The sequence below is a fragment of the Urocampus carinirostris genome, chromosome 6 (genome assembly GCF_059441175.1).
Source record: "Urocampus carinirostris isolate Australia breed hairy pipefish chromosome 6, RoL_Ucar_1.0, whole genome shotgun sequence".
Taxonomy (NCBI): domain Eukaryota; kingdom Metazoa; phylum Chordata; class Actinopteri; order Syngnathiformes; family Syngnathidae; genus Urocampus; species Urocampus carinirostris.
In genome coordinates, this window is record NC_142354.1 from 7,285,996 (window position 1) to 7,309,801 (window position 23,806).

A 23,806-nucleotide genomic window follows, 5' to 3' on the forward strand; every position below is an offset into this window, starting at 1 on the left:
ATATTGGAAATAACTTGACGAGTCTGTTTCTTTTAACAGGGAGTTATGGAGCCAAATAGATGGAATACAACAAGGATTGTCAAACAATATAGGAATGCTTTTAGGCAGATTTTTTTATCTGTTGGCATCATCTTGTGTTTTAGAATAAATGTTTTACACGGTTGGAGTCAATGGACTATCGTGAATATAACCAGACCATATTTGCGATGAATTGTGTCATGGGGAGAATTTCCCAGCACTTATTCTGGCTTTATAGTTTTCTGGTATCGTGGTACAGACTGATTGTGATGTTTCTGTGATGAGTATATTTTGAAATGGTCACCATATCTTTGTCAGAACCAGAACAAATAGTCGACCCAAACGCATAACGTTTAACTCAAAAGTTTATTGGGATATTGAGGAAACAGCCTGCGATCCGGTGCTCGCTGGACGGGGGAAGCAAGCAGCTCACGGGATCGGAGCATGATCGGAATGCGCAAGTGGATTTGCCGGGGCGGGAGATTGGAGCATGGTCAAATGGGTAAAACGGGTCGATAGCCGGAGCGGGAGATCAGAGCTTGGTCGGTGGTCAAAAACAGGTCGATAGCCAGAGACAAAAGGGAAATCAGGAACAGACGAGTAGATACGGATGAAAACGGGACCGACGGGATCCAGAATCAAAGTGCTTGCCTTGCGTATGCAGAGGTTCGCTGACGAACTGACAAGGAGTGACTGGAGTACTGGGTATAAATAGGAGGGGAATCAATCAGGCAACTAGCAGCAGCTGCCGCCAAACGAGCGGGCACAGGTGAGTGCAATGAGTAATCATGACAAGCTTGATTTCCAGGAGTTAAGCTTTCCAATAATATGACTGTTGACATCATGGAGACACAACTTTGTTTAATTAAATTGACTCACCAAATCGACAAGAATTGTGTCACTTACTTTGCAGTCATGTTTAGAATATTTAACATTAAGTATGGAACCAAAACAAGGATCCTTGACATGTCCATCGATAACGATGGGACAATCGACAACGTTTTTAGCAACCTTAGTGCTGTTCTACAGTATTGTTACATACATTTTATACAATCCCCTAATAAAAAATGTTTTTGGCGGGGGAAATCTGATTTTCCTTAAGCCTAACCTAAATTCGTCAATGGGATGGATGAGAATTGATCCTCTACGCATATTGACGCACACTGGATGATGTTTCGGCTACAAACGTAGGGGTGTCTAGCCGCACAGTCGACCAAGTCCCATACATTCTCTGCAAAAAAAACACCAGCCATTTTAATACATGAGAAAACATAAGGAGATTTGACATCACATGGAAGTAAACATTTACCGCTTGGAATAATCGTTCCGCATCCTTCGCTCACTTGCCCAAGCTGCAAGATTGCAAAGTCTGTTTCAGAGCCGTCAGTCCACATAAGTTCGCTCTGAAAAAAACATTGACAAAAGGGAATATTTTCTATATATGAAGTTTTGAAATCTTGAAAGTCAGTGCTTCACCTCCACGCTTGTTTTTTCAAGTCCAATCCAAACGATCGCATCGGTGGACAACTTTGAGAGCTCGAAAACAACAGTCTGTTCCAGATCACTCTGGATGGACACTAAGTTGCCTCCGATTGAGTTGCAGGTAACCTAATACATTTGAAAAATAAAAACGATGTAAAGGTAGTTTTTGCTTCTGTAATTATGTTGTACCTCTGCATGCTCAAATGTTAGAAATCGATCTTGGAAGATGAAACAGCGATTGTTTAACTGAGTCCAGCCAAAAGGACACCGATCATCTGCAACCAAACAAGTCATGAGTTGTTGTTGTATTTTCAGTCAATCCGCTGTTGCTTTCCTGATCAACCTACAGGAACCACCGAAGCCCTAAACTGGTGTCATTGAAGTATGTTGACACAACATCCCTTGCCACAACCCCCCTCCCCTCCCCGTGTACAACTCAATGTCACCTGTCCTACTTTTAAACAAACATTTCCTGATTCCACTTATATTTTGTTAAGGTTCTAAATGAAGGCGTGGTGGGAAATGCGGTAATTAGCCCCTCTTTGTTCACCAAGATTTTACCCGGAGTTTCAAAATGTAGCCACAGGTAAATGTAAAATACAGCCATGTGTCTTTAACAGTGTTGTTCATGAGATATTATTCAAGGGAAGAAAAAGAATAATGAAAAAATTCAATTTCATACATACATACATCCATAGCACGGCGGCGCAGTAGTTAATGTGTGTGCAGGCACAGTTCTCAGGTCTTGGGAACCTCCTGTGTGGGTTCAAATCCAGCTACCAGACTTCCTGTGCGGAGTTTGTATGTTCTCCCAGTGCTTGCGTGGGTTTCCTCTGGGCACTCCAGTTTCCACCCACATTCCAAAGACATGCATTTCAGGTGGATTGGCCGGTCCAAATTGTCTCTAGGTATGAATGAGCGAGCGAGTTGTCTGTCCCTGTGTGCCCTGCAATTGGCTGGCAACCAGTTCAGGGTGTCCCCTGCCCACTGCCCGATGATTGCTGGGATGGGCTCCAGCAACCCCGCGACCCTACTGAGGATAAGCGGTGCAGCTAATGAGATGAGACATACATCCATGCATCCATGCATCCATCCATCCATCCATCCATCCATCCATCCATCCATCCATCCATCCATCCATCCATCCATCCATCCATCCATCCATCCATCCATCCATCTATCCATCCATACATACGTACGTACATACATACATACATGCATGCAACAATCTTGTGCCTTAAAATGCTGTTCAAAGGTAAAAATATATCAAAAAAGATAAAACAAATGATTACATATACTGGACTGTCTCAGAAAATTAGAATATTGTGATAAAGTTCTTTATTTTCTGTAATGCAATTTAAAAAACAAAAATGTCATACATTCTGGATTCATTACACATCAACTGAACTATTTCAAGCCTTTTATTATTTTAATATTGCTGAATTTGGCTTACAGCTTAAGAAAACTCAAAAATCCTATCTCAAAATATTAGAATATCATGAAAAAGTATACAAGTAGGCTATTCAACTAATCACCTGAATCATCTAATTAACTCGAAACACCTTGCGAGGTTTCCTGAGCCTTAAAAACACTCAGCTTGGTTCAGTAAACTAAATCACAAGTATGGGGAAGACTGCTGATCTGACTGCTGTCCAGATGACCATCATTGATACCCTCCTGATGGAGGGTAAGACACAAAAAGAAATTTCTCAAAGAGCAGGCTGTTCACAGAGTGCAGTTCCAAAGCATATCCACAAAAAGTCTGTTGGAAGGGAAAAATGTGGCCGGAAACGCTGCACAACCAAGAGAGATGACCGCAGCCTTAACAAAATTGTGAAGAAGAGCCGCTTCCAGAATTTGGGGGAGCTTCAAAGACAGTGGGCTGAAGCTGGAGTCCAGGTATCAAAAGCCACAGTTCACAGACGTGTCCGGGAAATGGGCTACAAGAGCCGTATTCCCATGGTCAAGCCACTTCTGAACTCAAGACAACGGAAGAAGCGTCAGACTTGGGCTCTGGAGAAGAAGCACTGGACAGTTGCAGAGTGGTCCAAAGTCCTCTTTTCAGACGAAAGCAAGTTTTGCATTTCATTTGGAAGTCAAGGCGCCAGAGTCTGGAGAAAGGCTGGAGAGGAGCAAAATCCGAGTTGCTTGAAATCCAGTGTGAAGTTCCCACAGTCAGCAATGGTTTGGGGAGCCATGTCAGCTGGTGTTGGTCCACTGTGTTTCATCAAGTCCAGAGTAAATGCAACTGTGTACCAAGAGATTTTAGAGCACTACATGCTTCCATCTGCTGAAAAGCTCTATGGAGATGAGGGCCCACAGTGCCAAAACCACCAGTAACTGGTGCACTGACCATGGCATCACTGTCCTTGATTGGCCTGCTAATTCCCCTGACCTGAACCCCATCGAGAATTTGTGGGGTATAGTTAAGAAGAATATGAAAGACACCAGACCTACAAATGCAAATGAGCTGAAGGCCGCTATCGAAGCATCCTGGGCATCAATAACACCTCAGCAATGCCACAGGCTGATTGCCTCCATGCCACGCCGGATTGATGCAGTAATCCGTGCAAAAGGATTCCCAACCAAGTACTGAGTGCATCAATGGACATTTTCAAATGTTTGATTTAGTTTTGCTGTTATAAAATTATTTTTTTACTTGGTCTGAGGAAGTATTCTAATATTTTGAGATAGGATTTTTGAGTTTTTTTCAGCTGTAAGCCAAAATCAGCAATATTCAAATAATAAAAGGCTTGAAATAGTTCAGTTGATGTGTAATGAAACCAGAATGTATGACATTTTTGTTTTTTTAATTGCATGACAGAAAATAAAGAACTTTATCACAATATTCTAATTTTCTGAGACAGTCCAGTATACCTACCTACCTACTTGCCTACAAACATGCATACATGCAGATATAAATAAATGCTTAAATACACACGTGCATACATACATACATTCATATAAAGTATCAAATAACCTTTTTTGTGACGTACATTTACTGTGAAATTTGTTTTTAGCCAAGTACCCCTAACATGCTCAAAGTTTTTCATAGAATTATTACGATTGAATGTGCTCCTTGCTCTGTGAAAACGTCCTGCTCCACTTTGCTCATTTCAGCTTTTTAAGGTATAATTTACGATAAATGAAAAAAAACATGTTTCCATTTGTTAATAATGTTGCTTATTTTAAGGATTTTTCTTTTTTGATTTTAGTAAAAAAATAACAGTATCTTAAAAACTACATTTATTTTCCCTAATTAGGTGTAATACACTGCTTAAAAAATGATAATCAATCATATCACATAATTTAGTATTTTAATAATTATTTATCTCATTAAAACATAGAAAAATGAGAACAGTACCTGATGAAATTGCCAAAACTATCCCAACAAATATGAATATCTGGTGTAAAAAATAAAAGATGAGATTATAATTAAAAATGAATATCCTTCAGAATATAAAATTCATTTCCTGTACATTAATAATTTTTGTCTGAAAAAAATTGACATCGATCAGCAATAATTTTGAATTATTTTGACATGAATACTTCTTTTTAAAGGTATTTTGAAATGTCACCCCTCAGAGTTCTTTGGGGTAGCCCCATTTGAAAATCTCTCTTCCAGACAGATTTATTAAAAAACATCTCAATGCCTTACATGCATGACTGAAGTTAAACTTGCTCTAGGAGTGCTTGACATGATAGATACAAGTAGGGAGAGTAAGTCAAAGGTACTTACTTTCTGGTTTCAATCCGATCCCAGCAGAAGCAGGCTTTAATGGAAAAACACACATTAGAGCAGACGAAGGAAGTCATGTTTAAGCCTCAATATTGTGGCTATATGATTTATTTTTTATTTACTACATATCAATAAACTGGACAGTTGGACTCTGAACCTTAATGAATAAGTGATGGATGCAACAAATGACCAGCAACAAGATGACAGCAAATGACATCTGTGGAGCGCATAAAAGTGACAGGTTGTATTTAGAGGAACCAATCCAAAACTTATAATTATGTTTTAACAAAAAGTAAAGGGTATTACCTTTGCAGTTGAAGTGCTGAATGATCAAAACCAGGAGCTTCCATACTTTTAGAGTGGTTGTCACGTGACTCCCCAGACAAGTTCTGCCATGAAAGAACAGGGGGGAAAAAGTCATGGTAGGCGACAAGTTGTCCAAAAAGTAATTCAGTTAGATATTCTCAGTAGACTCACACGATTTTGTAACTAAAATAAAGTTAATACTCTGATAACATGGGCCGTTTGTATTTTTGGGTTTAGTCAAAGAAGCAAGTGTATACAAATAACAATTCATCTTCATAGTTTGTTTGTCTTCATGTAGCTATGTTACAGAGTTGGTGGTCGGTAAATAATGGTTATATATTCCATCAACTCTCAAGATTCCGCTTGCCCCACAAAATTGTCATAATCCTCATTTTAATCCGTTAATCAAGACCAAAGTTTTGCCTCACCAAAGGGTGGGTTCAGCCATGGACCGCTAACAAGCATTTTTGGGATGAGGACATTGTAAGGATATTGTTAATTGTCACTAAATATATATAGTCACAATTGTATTGGTTTTCTAGGTACATGTATAATTATTTGACATTTTATATCTTATTTTTCATCCGTTATAATTAATACATCATATGATTATCCTTGGATTTGAGAGAAGTGTTTACTTATTGTTGTTTTCTCGTTCAGTGCTTACATTGTTCCGGGTGATTATGTTTGCTAAGGAGGGAAATCCGCCTCCCTTCCTATAGTTCACTCTTCTCAGCCAGCCTCTATCTCTCTGTCTCTATAGTATTTGTGAAAAAAAAAAAAAACACATTCACGATTCATGGTTACGAGTACTCTAACACGTTATTAATACAATGTTGTAATGCAAATGGTGTGGACTTTTTAAAAACAGATCATGAATTAAAATGTCAAATTTACTCTGAGTATTAATCCTTCGCTCATATAGCATCACACATATTTCAATTTGCCAGCAATAGAACGCTGATTACAACACTCACGAAGAGTGGGCGTGTCGATATCTACCAATAAAACTGAAAAACTACAACTGAATAGAGTTTCTGTGGTGCTGTATAAAGCACAAGGCTAGAAAATGTCTAATTTCTCCATTCTGATACCCTCCCTTACATATATATTTACAAACAAGTTGTATTTGCAACTATAGAATAAAATACCTGTCACGACCAGTTCGAAATTAGGACCCAGATGCGTAAGGTTAACCACAAGTTTATTGAGACAAAGAGGAAAGGCAGCGCCCGTGATCCGGGGCTCGGTGGACGCGGGAAAATGAGTATGTATTTCAGAAATTACCCAGAAATTTAAAAGGAAATATTGTAATGGTTTGAAAACAAAATGGACATGGAGTGTCTCAGCTGTGTTAATTTGCAAGCTCTCAAGATTGCACAAGTCACGCTGGTGTGAAATTCCTCAACTGTTCCAGCTGCTTTTTCAACACCTGGTACCTATGCAGTTTCTCGTTGTTCCTTCTTCACGAAGTTGGCGTCAGCTGGGACCGCCACATCTATGATGACCACCGCTATTTTCACCACCAATATGTCCGGTTACTTTTTTGCCATAATGGTCTATTACACGTCTATTATTCAATACATTTATTATTCATTAAGCTGTCGAAGTTAACAAGCAAATTTTGAAAAATTACGAAAATACAATAAACAGCTTGCTATTATATTGATATACTGTGATTGCTCTGTCAGAGAACTGTCTAAACAATAGGAAAACTACACATTTTGAACTCAATGATTATTAAACGTTTAAACAAAGTAGATGTTGTAAGTCAGTCGTTCGGGCTGCTCCTTACGTAAGAAAGAAATAGAATGTTCAATTGATACAGGAAAAGACAAAAACATAGGATCATGTGTTTAAATGCCTTACAATTAAAATCATTATGGAATAATGAAGACATTTACTAAAAACAAACAGAATTTCATTACTTTCTTAAACAGTAGAGGTCAATAGTGCCCTGCTTGAGCCCTGTTCAGTCAATTGGCGCCATCCCATTTTTGTTTGAGAGGTAACCCAACTCATTTTATTGTGATTTTGTTCATTTCATAATGGGTACCAAAAAATTGGCGTTAAGGGAAAGGAAAACTGGGAAACAGTGACAACAACAATCGAGTCGAAGAAGGAAATTATTTTTTTGCTATCGAAGACATTTTCATCCTGCTTGCTAACAATGATGAATGTGGTTGCTTTTACTGTTGGACACCTGTAAAGTACGGTAAAAGTGGGGCGGGCGTAAGACCTGAGACAAGCTTTTAGCGTGGATCAGGGTTAAATGGAGGAGGTGGAGGAGGCAGGGTTGCCAGGATTGGGAATGGATCTTCGATGCATATTGACCCACACTGGAAAATGTCTCGGCTACAAACGTAGGGATGTGTGGACGCACAGTCGACGATGTTCCATTGACTATCTGCAAGAAAACACATCATCAATTCACTTTAGCTTTTTCTATAAATGTTGGCAAAAAACATAAGGAGATCACATTAAATTAAATTTTACCGTCCAAAGGAATTATTCCACATCCTGCGCTCATTATCTCAGCAAACTGTGAAGTGGCAAAGCTGTTGTCAGCGCCATCAGTCCACATCAATTCACTCTGAAGAAAAATATTAACAAAAAGGAATCATACATATTTGTAAAGTTTTGAATTTGGATTTTGGAAGTCAGTGTTTCACCTCCAAACTTGTTTTTTCAAGTCCAATCCAAATGGCGGTTGCATCGATGGCCAGAGTTGAGAGCTCAAAGACAACGGCCTGTTCCAGATCACTCTGGATGGACACCAGGTTGCCCCCAATTGAGTTGCAGGAAATCTAATTAATTGGACCAAAAACGGTGTAAAGGGCTTTTCATGAATATGTGTGGAGTGCTTCTGCAATTCTTTCGTACCTCTGCTTGTTCAAATGACAGAAATTGCATTTGGAAGATGAAACAGCGATTGTTTAACTGAGTCCAGCCGAAAGGACACCGGTCATCTGCAACCAAACAAGTCATGAGTTGTTTTCAGTCAACCCACTGTTGCTTTCCTGCTCAACCTACAGGAACCACTGAAGCCCTAAATTGGTGTCATTGAAGAATGTTGACAGGTGCCACCATAACCCCCTGACAGCATGTTCTTGTCATCCTTTTGAAACAGACATTAACGGATTCCTCTCATACTTTAAGATTCCCGATGAAGGTGTGCCGTGACTTGCTGTAATTAGTCCCATATGTTCATCAAGATCTTCTTTCGAGTTTCCAAATTTAGCCACAGATAAGTTTAAAATACAGCCATTAATGTCACCCCTGATATTTTGTTCGGAGGATGAATTAAGAATTAAATAAAATAACTAAAATCCAGACTACCGTTCAAATGTTTTGGGTCTTTTAGAAATTTCCATTCTAGCCAAGCTTGGCGAAAGGGTCTCAAACTCGGGATGATAGTTTGAGGCCCTCGCCTTAATAAGAAAGTTAAAGGTTGTTTTGGACACCATTAGCAGCAAGATGATGGACAATTTTGTCAACTCCCGGTGAATTACCAGACCAGAGCTAGCTGCAAATATCCCTGAGTGCAGTAGTAAGCAATTTGAGTCACTGATAAAAATGAACTCCAAGACCATGTTTTTATCTGGGGTTACGGAATCAAAGATCTTAGACGTGGTTAACAACTGCAAAAACAAAACGTCTAGCGATTGTTTTGACATCGATATGGTACTAGTTAAGCAAATTTTAAATAGCATTATGAAACCATTGACCTACATCTGTAATCTACCATTTCTAACAGGGAAATTTCCAAATCAAATGAAAATAGCAAAAGTTATACCAATATTCAAAAATGGAAACAAGCACATTTTTACAAACCATAGACTGGTATCTCTGCTTCCTCAGTTCTCTAAAATATTAGAGAGACTTTACAATAACAGACTAGAACAATTTGTAGATAAACATAAATTGATTAATGAGAGTCAATATGGTTTTAGAGCAAACAGATCAGCAACAATGGCTATTATTGATGCAGTAGAAGAAATCACCCATAGTATAGAAAAGAACAGAGACGCAGTCGGGGTATTTATTGACTTAAAAAAAGCATTTGATACCATCACCATATACTATTAAAAAAACTGGATAGATATAGCATCAGGGGCGTGGCTTTGCAATGGATTTAAAGTTATTTGACGGGGAGGACGCAGTACGTGAAAATGGGAGAGTTGTCACCTGAATACTTGGATATCTGTTGTGGAGTACCACAGGGTTCTATCCTGGGTCCAAAGTTAGTTAATTTATATATTAATGATATTTTTAATGTTTCAAAACTATTAAAATTAGTAATATTTGCAGACTACCCTAACATTTTCTATTCAAATGATAACTATATTGATTTGGTAACCTGCATTAATCATGAATTAATTAACCTAAAAGTATGGAGAGATATAAATAAATTATCTTTGAATTTAAATAAAACCAAAGTAATATTATTTTGTAATCGCAAGACAAATCAAGATTTAGAAGTAAAAATGTATGGTGCGGCAATAGACACTGTATCAGAAATTACGTTTTTAGGGGTCATAATATACAATAAATAATTAATAAATAATTAAATAAATTAAGCTGGAAAACACCCATCAGACACATACAAATTAAGGTATCTAAATGCATTTCAATAATTAATAAAGCCAAATTCCTTTTAAACTATAATGCATTGTATTTATTATATTGTTCTCGAGTTCTACAATAAGTAAATACTTCTCTCAACCATACTTAACCTATTGTGCAGAAGTCTGGAGGAATAATTATAAAATTTCACTACAGCCCCTTTTTATCCTCCAAAAACGTGCAATAAGAACCATACACAGGGTAGGATATCGGGATCATACTAAAATTTCATTCCCGCAGTCCAAATGATTAAAATCGGATGATTTAGTGTTTTTTTTTCACTTCACAACTGATATTTAAGTTCAACAAAAACATGGTGCCAGAAAACATCCAAAAATTCATTCGGAAAGAGGGAAATTATAACTTAAGGGGCTGTAGTAAATTCATAATCCCAAAGGTGAGAACTACCAGGAAAAGTATGTGTGTGTCTGTGTGCAGAGTCAAACCTTTACAAGAGGAGATCAAACAATGTCCATCTATTCACATGTTCAATTTTAAATACAAAAAACATTACTGGCGGAATACAGAGATGAAGAAAATGGGATATGAGTGATACGGGAGATTGGAAATACTGCGTTTAAAACTATGGTTAACTTTGTTGTTATTGTTGCTATCATTATATCATAACTGTTATTATTAATATTATTGTTATTGTTGTTATTATCATTGCTGTCGCAGTGATGTTTGGTGACTAGTGGCATTATGACGTTGAGGGATGGCTACTACGATGATTAGTGTATAAATGTAAAGTAAGCTACTTTTAGTTATTGTGTATTTCTCAGACCCCTATGTTACAAATTAACTTGCTATGAAATTAACTTGTTTAACCTGTTTTTCTATTTTTAATACACAAATAATCATTCACACACATACACATAGTCACATTCAAAGATCCAAGTTTTTCAGTCTTTTTCCATTGTATGTGATGTAATGCGCATGCGTGACTCCATTGCATGTACTGCGCATGCGTGACTTGTCAATAAATGCAACTGCTGAGACCGGAAGTGGGTGAGAGGGATCCGGTCAAGCTAGACCGCAGTAGTTTTAAACTTCAATTCTTGCCTCTGCCTGAATTCTTTGGTCAGCCATGGGTTTGTATCTTTATAGACTCGACAATAAAATACGTGACTATTGTTATTTTTATAATTATTGATATCTGACCTATGTAATGTGTGTATCCTTGAGATTGTGTTGTATTTAGACACAAAAGAAGAGCTATTTAGAGAATGTAATTAATAGGGAAGATGAAGGGGAAGGGAAATAAGCGTCTGCTTCATAGTACCCCTTTTTGAACATGTTATGTTAACATTATTTTGTTATTGAGTCATTGTTTTAGTCCTGTTTTTATTTTAAGGTTTGAAATACATTTTTCATTCATTCATTCATTCAATAAGGATCATGTTATATAAACTAATTGCCGATACCTCAACTTAAAATGATTAAAAAAAATGCAGTTATTGATGCAAGATATTAAAATCAATATTCCATTTTTTTAAATGAGTGACATTTTAACCCCTCGGAGACACTGAATAGTACACACAGCCCCTTTAAGTGCAGCCCTCGTGTATTATGAATTGATTTATTACTGATTGATGGATTTTAAGATGAATTAAATTTGTTTTATGTTTAGATGTTTTTGTGTATGTAAATGTAAAAAAATATATTCGAAAACTGGGTAATGTTTCTATCTGAACTTTTTGTGGAAAGCCCGTTTTGGACCAATTTGACCTAGACCCTAGCTCTGGTGGCTCCCAGGGTGATTGGCTTTGAGACCCTTGGTTTGCAGGAAACACTATTTTTCAAATAAAAATCTTAATTTGAAACCTTCTCATTGTTTCAACTTTACTTTCTTATTTGTTTTGCAACTCATTAGATGTTAAAAAAAGGATGACTTTTCTTAGAAAACACCCAATAGGCTGGGTGACCCATATAACCTTTGAAATGTTGTGTACATTAAAATATAAATTATTAAGTTACCTTAGTTTAGACTATGTACATGATGTGAAATATAGGGTGTTCCAAAAGTCTTGGGCAAAATTTGACTTTAAATATCTTGTAAACTAATACGGATGTAAAAACACATGTGTTTCATTCAGAAATCTTGTAATCTCAATTTTGAAAGGTGTTCAATGAGAGCACTATTGGTCACAAGACACACATAAAGCCGATCTTCTAATTCATGCCACGTCCCAGCATTGCAATGTCAATGGTCTCAACAGTTTCTGTTATTCATATCTTCAGCTCCTCCACGTCTCTCGGAATAGACCAATTATTTTACAAATACCGGCAAAAAAATCACATGGTGTTAGATCTGGAGAGCTGGGTAGTCAGGACTTGAGATTGTGATCATGTTGCCCTGACTATCTAATACAGAGGCCGGCAACCTAAAATGTTGAACGAGCCATATTAGACAGAAAATAATGAAAAATAATAATGTGTAATAAGCTGCAAGATAAATTGAAAGCTTTATACAGTATACACTATTCCTTCTAATGACGGCAACACATGCTGTAGCCTACGTTACTATATTAGCCATATTATCCTACTGTCAAAATGATATACATCGGGAACTGTCATTATTAAATGTTCATTTTACCTGAATCGCATTTTCCGAAGAATGCACCACGTGACTACTCAGTTGAAAGATGCTATGTTTAACTTCATTACAATATCGATGATTCACAGTGTGTTTCATTGCTTTGAAAAAATTAAAGAAATACAATGAAGAAATTGTATTTTCAATGTCATTTCTTTTTTGAGGATTGGAAAAAACTATATCAAGGTAGAAGGTGCATAACACAACCCTGATCTGGACAAAAAACATAAATAAAATGTGGCATGCTTTTACAAAAATAAAACAGCAATGTCTTGAAAAGGTAGTGTATATAAAATCTAAATAATACTGTTTAAGTGTGATTTGTCATGATTATTGCTGTGAACCACCTGTGCCCGCTCCTTTGGCGCCAACTGCCTTGGACTCTGATTGGCTCCCTGTCCCTATTTAAACCGACTTCTATCTGTCACATGTTGTCAGTCTGTCTGCGAACCTCAGTTTACACTATGCAAGCCTTTTTTTTGACCCCGACTCCAACCTGTGTTTTGCTCCTGTCTGTCCCCCGGGTTCGCTCCCGTTTTTGATCCTGATCACGTCTACTCTCCCATCCCGGTTTTGACCTTTTTCGTCCTCAACCACGTCTACTCTCCTTTCCTGGCTTACGACTTGCTTCGGCCCCCGACCACGTTTTTGCTCTCCTGTCCCGGCTACTGACCCGTTTTTCCGTACCCGACAGCGCCATTGCTCGCCACGGAAGTCCAGCTTCCGCTTTCAGAGCGACCTGCTTCCCGCGCCCAGCAATCATCGGATTGTGGGGGCATCCTTTTCCTTTCTTCCAATAAAACTGTGAGAAACGTAATGCAAGTGGGTTCTGACTCTGTTCTGGTCCTGACATGATTTCTAAACAAATGTGATACAAGTCAGTGCAGGGACAAAACACAGCAGCTTCCCCTGCTGGCACTGAATGTCCTGGGTTTGCTGATCGATAATGTCTGGCATTTTTCCCCTAACTCTTACTGACTTAGAAAGAAATGTCTATAATTTTCAGTTTTTTCTCGGTTTTGTTCTTGAACCCTGCAAATAAGTGTTACGACACATTGATGAATCGTTCCGTCAGTCGCTATTTGTGCACAGGTTTCTATGGTTTATGATCTAAACTGGGATGCACCAAAACGTAGGGTGTAGTGAAGTTTAAAGAAGCTATCCACTTCTTGTGGAGTTTGCATGTTCTCCCCGTGCTTGCGTGGGTTTCCTTCGGGCACTCCGGTTTCCTCCCACATTCCGAAAACATGCATTTCAGGTTAATTGGCCCTTCCAAATTGTTCCTAGGTGTGAATGAGCGAGCGGATTGTCTGTCTCTGTGTGCCCTGCGACTGGCTGGCAACCAGTTCAGGGTGTCCCCTGCCCACTGCCTGAGGATAGCGGGGATGGGCTCCAGATCCCCCGCGACCCTACTGAGGATAAACGGTACAGATAATGGATGGATGGATAATACTTAGAATAAACAAAATCATAAACAAAGCCATATCACATAATTTAGTTTATATTAAGAATCATTTGTCCCATTGAAAGATATTTAAATGATAATATTAATTCTCAAAATGAGCAAAACTATCCAAAATAGGGCAATGCAGTACAGAGGTAATTGTGAATAAAAAATAAATCTGCCCTTATATCAATTTTTATTAATTTATTTTATGTACAGTACTTGTGTTTGTCCGGAAAAATGAGACCGTTTACATATAATCTCGAATCCTTTTGATATGATTGCTCCTTGAAAAATGTATTTTAAAATCTGACCCCTTTGCGATGTTTTGCGTCCCCACCGTTTGTGAATCCCTGTTCCAGACAAACCGATATCAATTAAAACACATTTTTACTTCTCAAAAATGTAAGGATGAAGTTTAACTTGCTGTAAAAGAGCTTGATGTAACAATTACAGGTAAAGAAAATGTGAGTTGGTCAAAGGTACATACTTTGGTTTGGAAATCCAGCCAAAGCAGAAGCAGGCTGTCATGGAAAAAAATACATTAGAAATTAAACTAAAGCCTCAATATTGTGGTGATATTATTTAATTTGTTATTTACTATTTATAAATAAATTCAAAATTAGACTCTGGACCTCAATGAATAAGTAATGGATCCCACAAATGACCAACGTCAAGGTGACAGCAAACGACATCTGTGAAGTGACGCATAAATGTGTCAGGTTATTAAAGAAACACAATTATAACAAATCATTGCTGTGAAAAATAAATGAAAATATTCTACCTTTGCAATTGAAGTGCTGAATGGACAAGACAGAGAGCTCCTGTCTTTTTATAGCGTTTGTCAGGTGACTCACCAGACAAGTTCTGCCATGAAAGAACAGTGAACAAAATGCAAGGTGGGCACTATGTTTCACAAAAAATAAGTCATTAGTGTTGCCAGTAAACTCGCAAAATTTAAATAACATGAAGTTACTATTTGACAAGTAACGATTCAATGATGGTCATGGCCCAAGCAATGGACGTTCTGGGTTTGATACTCCCATATTCTTGAGCAAGAAACTGAAGCTTTTATTGGTAGAAAAGAGCTATACAAGTACAAATCTCAGTTACGGATCAAGTATGCATGTATAGTCATGGTATGAGTAAAAAGACCCAGGGGTGGGCAGTTTGATCCAAATGTAAATATTATTAAAAATAAGCAAGTACTTGGATCAGAGCAATATTATTGTCTTGGGATCAATCAATTTCCTGAAAGCTTCTCTTCTGTATGTAGATAGTGCAGTCCTTCTCGTTATCAGCCAGCTCCTTCCCAGGCACACTTTAAGCCTTTTTTTAATACCTGGCCTGCTGCAGCATCTTGCCTGCCAGGCAGAAGAGAGGGCCAAAACTAAGCGTGCACCCTTATCAGAAGCTAAATATGATGGATGTAAACAGGAAGTGCATTGCGGTGTTTTTTCATTTCCAACATCAGAAAAGGACAATGCCAGATTTAATTTACAGTATGTGGTAAAATGGTCCGCTACTGTGATAAATTTACGTAAACAACCGACAAAAAGTGTACCCCACAGAGAGCAAAAAGTATCGGTGTCGGATCTGTATTGATCAATAATACCATGTATTTACTTGGATCATATCAATTCTAAAATTACCAGTATCTCCCATCAGTACCCCAAGTGGCCAGACTACTACCACATAGAGACGTTTGATTGTGGTCCTGGGGTAAGATATTATAAGACACCCTGAATGATTCATCAGGCATTTATGCATTAGTGCCACTTCTCTGTCATTTGTGTATTTTTCCTCTCACAGCAAAGGGTATTCAGTTGGCTGCATCGTCATTTCGTCAAGAACCTGCAATTAGCATCCTGATAGGAGTTGCGAATGTGTATTTGTTGCCCAGATTGCAGTGGGGTGGGAATTTGTTTTAATTTTAATTACACCCAAGAAAGATGAACTGTAAACTAGATCAACTACCTCCACGATAATGTTTGGAAACCTGCTAACTACACTGAAGCAGGGTTTGTTGCCATCAGCTTAAATATGGCCCTAAGCAAAATTAGATTTGGGGGCCCCCTACAACTTGATCATTTGCACACCTACTATTACACATTCCATATTCTACCCTGTCTTTGCGAATACAGACGCTCCCCTACTTACTACCATTCAACTTACGATAAACGGTAGATACGAACATTTTTTTCAGGATGTCGAAAAACATCCGAACATTGCTTTAAATTTTGACTTTGGATTGTGTGCACCTTTTTCCCAGTACAGGACATTACTTTAGTGCTTCTTTCTGCTGCTAACGGCGTGTGGCGCTGTGAAAGGTCATCCAGCATCCACCTGGAAGAAAAAAAAATCTGCTTCCTCTTCCTAGTTCGTGTGTAATCATTCCATACTGTCTATACTATGTCTATACCATCTCCAGCGCGCTAAGAACTTTGACATTTTTATTGTTTAATATCTCGTGCATCCATTCAATATGGTTGGTGTAAAGTGTAAAGAAGAGGCGAGTCGTTTCTTTTGAAACAAAAGTGGAATAAGAAGACTGGATGCGGTTGAGAAAATGGTTGGATCCCCTTTTTTCGGCTTCTCTCTAACACAGAGGAGGACCTCATGAAGCTTATCTCCCATCTTTATAGAGCAAATTTTTTCATGACATTTTTATTTTTTAGTACAACACAATACAGGTTACTTATACAAGCCTTAAACATACTTCTATAAACCTTAAACATACATTCCATACAAAATATAGCACTGAAGCAACTTACGAACAAATTCGCCTTACGAACGATCGTCCGGAACCTATCTCGCGTCTGTACAATTAAATTACTAGATATGAGATGTTTCCGTTGTAGTCACCCTGTTAACCACAATGAATCAGGCAAAGGAAAAAGACAAGTTTTCAGAAAAAAATCTTTCAAATTAACATTTGGCCAAGTGAGCATCTGACCCCTAATGACCACACAGGAATCAATACCTAGAATCTCAAAGGGTAGCCAAGCATGTTTTACCTATGATTTATGATCTAAAATGGTACCGAGTTCAACTCCAAGAGCAGCCGGGGGTTTACACTAAATATTCAAAGTGATATCAGTGTCTGAAACTCATGACAAAAAGTTGCCGAACACCAGGGCAGACAACTCTGAAAAGTTGCCTGCCCAGCCATAAAGTTGCCTGCCCCATTTTTCACAACTTGAAACACAATAAGACGACTAATCATAAATAAAACACGTTGTTGCAAAGTAAGGATTGATAATCATAATATCTATACTCTTTAAAATTAGGTTTATTATAAATCTTCTTATAACATTGATTGCATTTATATGACATCGCTGTTTTCCATCTGCCATCAGTATGTACCTGTATTTACTCATCTTCATTCATGCAGTGTTTGCGTTGCGTCGTCTACTGCAAGCCACTTGAACTCCTCTTTCCACGATGCTTTTAATGTACGTTTACGTTTTGTAGCGTCATAAATTCTGTTAGCTTCTTTCGAACCTTTCTTCTGGGGCTGAGGTTTTGGCTTGACTCCTAACCACTTATCAGTTTTTCTTGTGTTCTCTGTGCGCCTACTTTGGAAAATGATATGCAAATGCACGACCTTATAACGTTCGAGAAAGTCTGGAAGCACGAAGTTATTCGATGCAGGCTTCTGATTTGCTGCCGAGTATGCAAATTGCAAAACGATACGAAAGTCCGAAATTTCCAAACCAAACGAAGATTTTGAAACCGGAATAAAGCAAACTTTTTATTTGATTGAAAAAGACCCCTGAAATATTCGGGCGGAGACGTTTTGTAAGTAGTATGCCCAACGTAAAAGGCAGACATTATTTCAGACACTGGTGATAAAGTACAAAGAGGAATACTGAAAGTCATCTAAAAGTAACAAATAAACCAATTATTTAATGCAAACACAATCTATTTTATTGTTAGTTTTTAAAATTAACTGCAACAACAAAAGTACAAAAACCTGAATCTAAACTCAAACACTTAAATATATAAATACTCAGTGGTACATGAAACAAGCTAAAATAATATATCTTGTTTTAAATTAAGTGCAACAACATATGTACAAAAACTTTATTTAAAGTTAGAGTCTGCTTAAATGTATGTTCAATTGTGTTATGGCCAGACATGGGGACTTGAGACTTAGTGACTTGGACTCGAGTCGACTCGAGTCGCTGTTTTTATGACTTGTGACTTGACTTGGACTTGGCAATCTAAGACTCGGGACTTGACTTGTGACTTGACTTGCCCAAGAAAAAAATACTTGGGACTTACTTGGGACTTGAAGGTGAAGACTTGAGACTTACTTGAGACTTGCACATGTGTGACTTGGTCCCATGTCTGGTTATGGCTTTGCCATTAGTTTAAATAGGTGCACTGGCCCTTTAAAAAAAGAGCGATTGGAAGTTGGAGAGCGCAGTGCGAGGAACCATTAAGCCGCAGGAGACGGCCAGACGTCTTTATAACTGTGTGTAAGATCCTGAAAGAGCATTCCCTGTCAGTATGAAAGTAAAAATATGACGTTTATGTGAAAGCATAGTTTCCAAAAGATCCCTGTTTTAGTCACGTGAATTTCTGTTGCGCTGACACGACATGCTATCATCATAATCAAGGCATGTTTAGCCTGAAATGTGTTTTTTTAATCTTTACAGTTTCACACCAGCCATATAAAAACGGGTCAAAACCAGGCGTTTGTGACTTTTGTGTGGAGGTGTTTAACAGCTGGATAGTGGAAAAGGTTTCCATGAGGCCAGAAAAATACAAAACAAACACTTAGCTGAGTCACTCTATATTCATTTTGTATCTGGGCGTCCAGCCACTCAAAGATCTCCTCATTTAGTTCTGGGTAATGGCCGAGACGTTTTCTTTGCAAGGTGTATTGCAAATACAATTTTACTAATAAAAAGACTAAATTTCAGCATGCGATTAGTGTACTATGCTTACTTGGCCCCTTGATTTTCGGTTGGTTTGTTGTTCCTTTCATGAGCTCTCTCTCTACCGGTAACTAGCACTAATTTTCTCCCTGCTCTGTCACTGCACCCTGATCTGTTCCACCTGCCTGCTCTTGTTTACCACCAGCGGTTTTGAATTCCCTGCCCATGAAGCTCTGTATATAAAGACCTGCCTTACAGCCTCCCCCTCGGATGGGTCTGGCCTTGATGCGGCGAGGGGGCTTGCGTGTTCCAGTGACCCTGGAAAGCGATACCGTCGGGAGCTTGCTCCTGGTAGGGTCACCCATGGCGGGACGGTCTCCGGGGTAGGTTCCAGACAAACAAAGACCCCAGCGTGTCGGTACGCTGTGAGGTGGCAGCCCCACCAACCGACTATCCTGCGGAGGGCTAACAACTCACCCAGGAGAAACCCCCTTTGTTATGAAACTGATCAGAGAAAGAAGCCGGACTGACCAACACGGTAACGGACCCCAGCCTGCCCCCGACCAACGAGTACGGATCGACCTTCGTCGTAAGACCCGTGTCGCCACCTGGAATGTCCAGACACTCCTTCGCCCCGGAGCTGCCACCCTGCTGTCCCGAGAGCTCTGTCGCTATAACATCACCCTGGCAGGGCTCTGTGAAGTACGATGGCAAGGCAATGGTGAAACAACAGCTGGCAACCATTGCTACATTTGGAGTGGCCCCGAGAGTCGGACCGGCCTTTACGGTGTGGCTCATCAGCTGGACACCCATAAGCGACAGACTACTGTCTGCTCGCTTCCTCCACCATCACGGCAAGATGACAGTGATCGTCGCCTACGCCCCCACCGATGTCGCTGATGAGGATGCGAAGGACGTGTTCTTTGACCAACTCCACCAGGCTGTCGACCAAGCCCCACCACACGACGTCACCATCATCCTCACTGATGCCAACGCCACTCTATCCAGCAATGATCGGTCCCCCGGCTCACCTGTCGGCACCACCTTCGTTGACAGCACAACAAACGACAATGGCAACCGCCTCCTCCTCCTCTGCCACCAAAACAACCTCTGTGTTGCTGACACCAGGTTTCCCCGGAAACGCATCCATCACTGGACGTGGCACAGCCCAGATGGTAGAACCAGGAAGGCATTGGACCACATCCTGATATCACGACGCTGGAAGTCGTTTGTAACCAACTGCCGGGTGTTGAGAGGAGCACAGCTTGGCAACACGGACCATCGTCTGCTGGTGGCCCAGCTCAAGCTAAAGCTCCGAGCCAACCAGCAGAAGACTCTGCCTCGCCCCGACTCCTCCCGACTCAGCGACCCCAACATCGCCAGAGACTTCAGTTGCTCCATCCGCCGCACTCTCGATGGCCTGGCTCCTGACAAGCTGACAGACTGGGCGGCCTTCAAGGAAAGTGTCCTCCAGTCTGCTCACAATGTCCTCGGACGCCCGCGATCCTCCCCAAGAAAGCCCTGGATATCAGAGAGGACACTCAACATCATAGACCAGCGGCGTGAGGCCCGGCTCTGAGGCGACCTCACGGAGTATCGGATACTGAATCGCCTGCGCAATGTGGCCATCGCTGAAGATAGGGAGAGGTTTTGGCAGGCAGAAGCCCAACAGCTTGAGTCCGCGGCCAACAACAACAACATGAGCCGCGTATTCAGTCTACTATGCCAAGCCCGTAGCGGCCCACACATGAAGACAGCCCTGGTAAAAGACGGCAACCTCATCATGACAGAAGCCGACTGCCTCGCACGCTGGAAGGAGCACTTTAGCCTCCACTTGCAGAACAGAACCATCCCGGCTGATCCCACCCTCCTAGTGGCTGCAAACACGGCACCTCATAGCGACGCCTGCTGCACAGACCCTGTAACACCTGAGGAAGTGAGAGCTGCTCTGAAGAAGCTGAACACCAAGAAAGCCCCCGGCATCTGTGCCATTACCGGTGAGATGCTCAAGGCCTGCGGTGATGGCATGGTGGAGTGGCTAACCTGCCTATTCAACCAGGTGTGGGAATCGGAGCGGCTGCCCACCGACTGGACCAGAGGAGTCATCATGCCCTTCTGGAAATGCAAGGGTGACAGGCTTGTCTGTGGAAACCACAGAGGTATAACCTTACTCTCCATCAAGGTCTTTACCAGGATCTTGCTCAGCCGTGCCGTTCCAGCAATCAGAAGCTGCCGCCGTCCCCAGCAGGCTGGCTTTATGCCCAACCGCTCCACAACGGACCACATCTCTGCCGTCCGTTTGCTGATAGAGAAGACCCGTGAATTCCGTAAAGATCGCCTTCTGTATATCGGATTCATTGATCTGAAGGCCGCCTTTGACACCGTCTGCCACGCTTCACTGTGGAACATCCTCCAAGCTCTCGGAGCACCACCCAAGATCATAGCCCTGTTCAAGCTGCTCTACAGCAACGCAGAGAGCTGTGTCTGTATCAACGGCATTGACTCGGACTTGTTTACTATCTCCAGCGGCGTTTGTCAAGGCTGCGTGGCTGCTCCCGACCTTTTTAATTGCATCATCGACCATCTGATGTTCAGTGTTAGTGAGCGCATCCCCGGAGTGTCTTTCGGCAACTACCACCTGACTGACCTGGAGTATGCTGACGACACCATCATGCTCAGCACTTCCTACAGCCAGCTGAGAGACGCTCTGGGCATTTACAGCGAAGAGGCAGCGCGGCTTGGCCTCCAAGTGAGTTGGACGAAAACCAAGTTCATGTATGTCGGTGATGGACCAGATCCACCTCCCATCCAAATTGGTAGCAACATCGTAGAGCCTGTCAAGAGCTTTGTGTATCTGGGGTCCATGGTGACAGACAATGGGGACCTAAAACCAGAGATTCTCCGCAGAAGAGCCCTGGCAGCATCTGCTCTGCAGTCTCTCTGGAAACCACTCTGGCGGTACCAGACCATCGCACGCAAGAGGAAGCTCTGCATTAACAACCTCGCCGTACTCTTTATCCTGCTTTATGGCTCAGAAACATGGCCCCTGAACGACATCCTGGCCACAAGAATTGACGGTTTTGATAGCAGGGCTCTCAGAACCATCGAGAACATCAGGTGGCCCCAGCGAGTCTCCAATAAAGAGCTCAGAGCCCGCACGTGCCAGCCCCGAGCATCTTCCTTAGTCGCACAACGCCGCACTGGTTTGGCCATGTCCTTCGTCTACCACCAGACAATCCGACACGAGCCATTCTCCAGTTTGACCCAAAGGCCGCAGGCTGGAGACGACCACGAGGGAAACCCCGCACTCGATGGCTCGACGTCGTTGCGGGCGACCTCCAACAACACGGAGTTGCTGTAGAGGACGCAGATCAGCTGGCACAAGACCGCCAGCATTGGAAAAACCTGGTTCATCTGGTCGGCTCAACGCACAGGGACGGGACCCCCCGACTTTCGCTGGAGCAATAATCAATCAATCAATCTTACAGCCTGCATTTGTCAGATCGTCTGCAAAGCCTACACCTGGAACCTGTTTGTCTGCTTCTGATTCTGCACCTGGACCACTTTGACCCTTCTGCCTTTTCTTCCTCCCCGGTAAGACCCATGGTGAGTGAGTCTGGACCCATCTCCTCCTATTACCCCCAACGCCACTCAGCCACTGGGGAAAACACACGCACACACAGACACGGACATCATCTCCCGTTTTCCCCATCCCTAAAATAAACTTTCTTAACGTGACACAATTGTGGTCCTCGTCAGTCTGATCTGTGACAGTTCCTAGATAAGCCTCTAATCAGTTTTTTTTTACCTAGGATGTTTAAATCAAAAAAAAGAAAGGGCTTCGAGGAGGACCTTCAGAAGAGGTATGTTTTGCATTATTTCTGTAATAGTATTTCTGTAGTTGTATTTTTGTGTTCCAGTATTACTAAGGTAGTAGTAGTAGTACCGTAATAATTATGTTTTTTCTTTTCAGAACAAAACCAAAATAACATATTAGGTCCTTGTTTTTAAGAAACTACATTTTTCAAATTTAGTTTTTTATTATTTAATAAATATTTTTTTTAGTTATACAAAGGGACAATGAGGACAAAGTCGGCACCCAAAAACATTTACGGTATTCTTAGTAGTACTTTTTTTACTATTATATATATTGCCATTATAATTTGACGATTTTTGTTTGGCAGGTTGGGTGAAAAGCCTGGGGGGCGCATGTAGCCTTTGGGCCGAAGTTTCCCACTTCTGTTCTTGAGTGTGTTTTGAACTATATTTTGTTGGGTTGCTGACTATGATGGAGCAAAATTGTGTAAACATATGTGTCACAGGTCACTAATATTATTTAGAAGACGTGTTTGGTTTCTCGCTGGATTTTGACATTTTCAGTTCCTGATAGTTTATTGGTTTAGGTTGGTCCTATGACATGTGTAATCAGGAAGTGCAAGCAAGAAAGCCTCCTGTAACATTTGCCAGCAACATTACCGTTTGAGATCTGGCAACGTCTTTTTTAAGTAGAAAATCTTAAGTGATTACAAATGTGTCAGGAAGACAAAAACCAACAAAGCTCAAATTGACTTACACTGTAACTCCTTGAAAGCTTATTTTGGCACTAGAATAAAAAGATAAAATAAGGTCTTAAGCCCGAGCCCACCCGACAAATACAAATGCTTTTAATGACTTTTACCCGGAGCAGTGGTGTCAAATTCGACTGATAC

General features: G+C 40.6%; 1 protein-coding gene across 1 annotated transcript; it reads right to left on the bottom strand.

Annotated features, from left to right (window-relative positions):
* Window positions 1-7,797: 7,797 nt before the first annotated feature.
* Window positions 7,798-14,888, bottom strand: LOC148363687 (snaclec alboaggregin-A subunit beta'-like). Its single transcript, XM_088337325.1, has 6 exons — window positions 14,847-14,888; window positions 14,702-14,735; window positions 8,429-8,514; window positions 8,218-8,352; window positions 8,042-8,138; window positions 7,798-7,952 (listed from the first exon to the last, which is right to left on the bottom strand). Exons 3-6 carry the CDS (start codon window positions 8,456-8,458, stop codon window positions 7,798-7,800), a joined length of 417 nt encoding a protein of 138 aa, XP_088193451.1. The 5' UTR covers window positions 8,459-8,514; window positions 14,702-14,735; window positions 14,847-14,888.
* Between the last annotated feature and the right edge of the window lie 8,918 nt (window positions 14,889-23,806).

What these genes read in the sequence shown, in the direction of transcription:
- LOC148363687 (XM_088337325.1), bottom strand. Translation starts at nt 8,458, where the DNA reads ATGCAATTTCTGTCATTTGAACAAGCAGAG. An exon ending in TGTCATTTGAACAAGCAGAG is followed by an intron (nt 8,353 to 8,428) that starts GTACGAAAGAAT and finishes CCAATTAATTAG; the next exon opens with ATTTCCTGCAACTCAATTGG. An exon ending in TGGAATAATTCCTTTGGACG is followed by an intron (nt 7,953 to 8,041) that starts GTAAAATTTAAT and finishes GTTTTCTTGCAG; the next exon opens with ATAGTCAATGGAACATCGTC.